We start from the raw sequence: 1695 nt of genomic DNA, 5'->3' as shown, positions 1-1695 counted from the left end.
AAGAGGAATAGTCCTTTTCAACGTGCGATTCTAGTTGGAAATGAAAGAGGAGATGAAAATGGTTGCAAATCTGGTCTCGATTTTGCACGACACCCACTATAATGGTCATGGTCGAAGAGAGAAGGTGGAGAGGATATAGGTTTATACAAAATAGAAGAAGATGGGAAACTGTCTTCCCTTTTTTTCCTTTTTTTTTGTTCATCATCATCATTATTATTATTATTATTATTATTATTATTATTATTATTCATTTACTCATGTATATGACTATTCCATAAAACACATTTTGCTCCTTTGTTTATTTGAAAAAAAAAATATAAAACCAATAATTACCAAAACTAATTTCCTTAATATTTTTTTTATACAATTTCGTTACAAAAATTTTGCTAATATTTGAAAACTATTATTTTATAAAATAAATAAATTAATGGAATTAGTTATTTAAAATAAACTAATAACCAAAACTCTCATATTCAAAATAATAACTACAATTATTACTATACAATTTTACAAAATAATCACATGAAAATACAACTATCTTTATAGAATAGTCAAAACGATAAATTAAATAAATATATCATCAACAATTTGATATAAATTACTAAATCACAATAAATATGCATAAAATCACCATGCCATTGAAAATATATAAAAATAAAGGAAATCAATACCAATATTACTAATAACTCATAATTATTATTTTTAAAGTAAATAATTAAAATAAGATACATTTGGAACTAATTAAATATAATTAAGTGCACATTTAACATTAGTGAAACGCATAAAAAAATATATTACATTAATTACGAACACACGCGTAGATGTAAAATTAAACTAAATTACTATTATTTTTAGAAAAATATAAAAAATAAAAAATATAATATTTGGTATTTATATTACTCATTTAGTCCAATATATATAAAATTAACACATCATAGAAAACACATGTATGAAGAAAATTAATCATAAAATTGATCAACATATATTCTAAAATAATATAAACACCAAATTAATTATTTAAAATATTATTAAATTGATAAAATAGTTTCTTACAAAATTTGGGGTGTTAAACTCAATACCCTCAAGTACAATATTTATGAAGATAAACAAATGTGTAACACATCATCAATTACTTATTCCACTCATAGCAAATACCACTCCTACATGGTCCTGTTTCCTCTATAAACCAATTGACATGTTCACCTTTATATTCACCTCTACCTTCTATGTATACGTCAAACCATTTAATTTCACCATTCCATTGAAAAGAACAATAGAATTGTGTTCTCCCAATAAAACGATCTTTAAAAGAAAAACCAAACCTCTGATTAAATTGAAGAACACGAACCCCAAGATCATCATCAGCAGATTTGCAATGAACAGTTAAGTCCATATGGCTTTCCAATATGTTAGTAATAGTCAAATCAACTCCAAGAACATTGTGCATGAACAGCAACATAAACACACATATCAAAATGATTTTTTGGATAAATAAAGACATTGCACCTTCAATTAATCTTTTTTTCGAAAATGAATATTGTTTAATATATGAAATTTAAAATAATTGATTGGAGAAAATCATATATTTATAGAATGATTTTGGAAAGAATGAAAAATTTTAAAAAAAAATTATTTAAAATAATATTTTATTAATATAAATAATTAATAACCGTTTGTTATAAATAGTAAGTAAAA

At 23.1% G+C, this 1695-nt stretch overlaps 1 protein-coding gene across 1 annotated transcript; it reads right to left on the bottom strand.

Moving 5' to 3' along the window:
* Positions 1–1129: 1129 nt before the first annotated feature.
* On the bottom strand, positions 1130–1447 carry LOC101499681 (S-protein homolog 3-like). The gene has a single exon (XM_004517039.1). The coding sequence runs from the start codon at positions 1445–1447 to the stop codon at positions 1130–1132; it is 318 nt and encodes a 105-aa protein (XP_004517096.1).
* Positions 1448–1695: the final 248 nt, after the last annotated feature.

The sequence above is a fragment of the Cicer arietinum genome, unplaced genomic scaffold (genome assembly GCF_000331145.2).
Source record: "Cicer arietinum cultivar CDC Frontier isolate Library 1 unplaced genomic scaffold, Cicar.CDCFrontier_v2.0 Ca_scaffold_4345_v2.0, whole genome shotgun sequence".
NCBI classification, from domain to species: domain Eukaryota; kingdom Viridiplantae; phylum Streptophyta; class Magnoliopsida; order Fabales; family Fabaceae; genus Cicer; species Cicer arietinum.
The sequence above is the reverse complement of the archived record's forward strand: the minus strand, read 5'-3'. Positions and strand labels throughout refer to the sequence as shown.

Excerpts from the sequence above, each read along its gene's own strand:
- LOC101499681 (XM_004517039.1), bottom strand. The coding sequence starts at position 1,447 with ATGCACAATGTTCTTGGAGTTGATTTGACTATTACTAACATATTGGAA.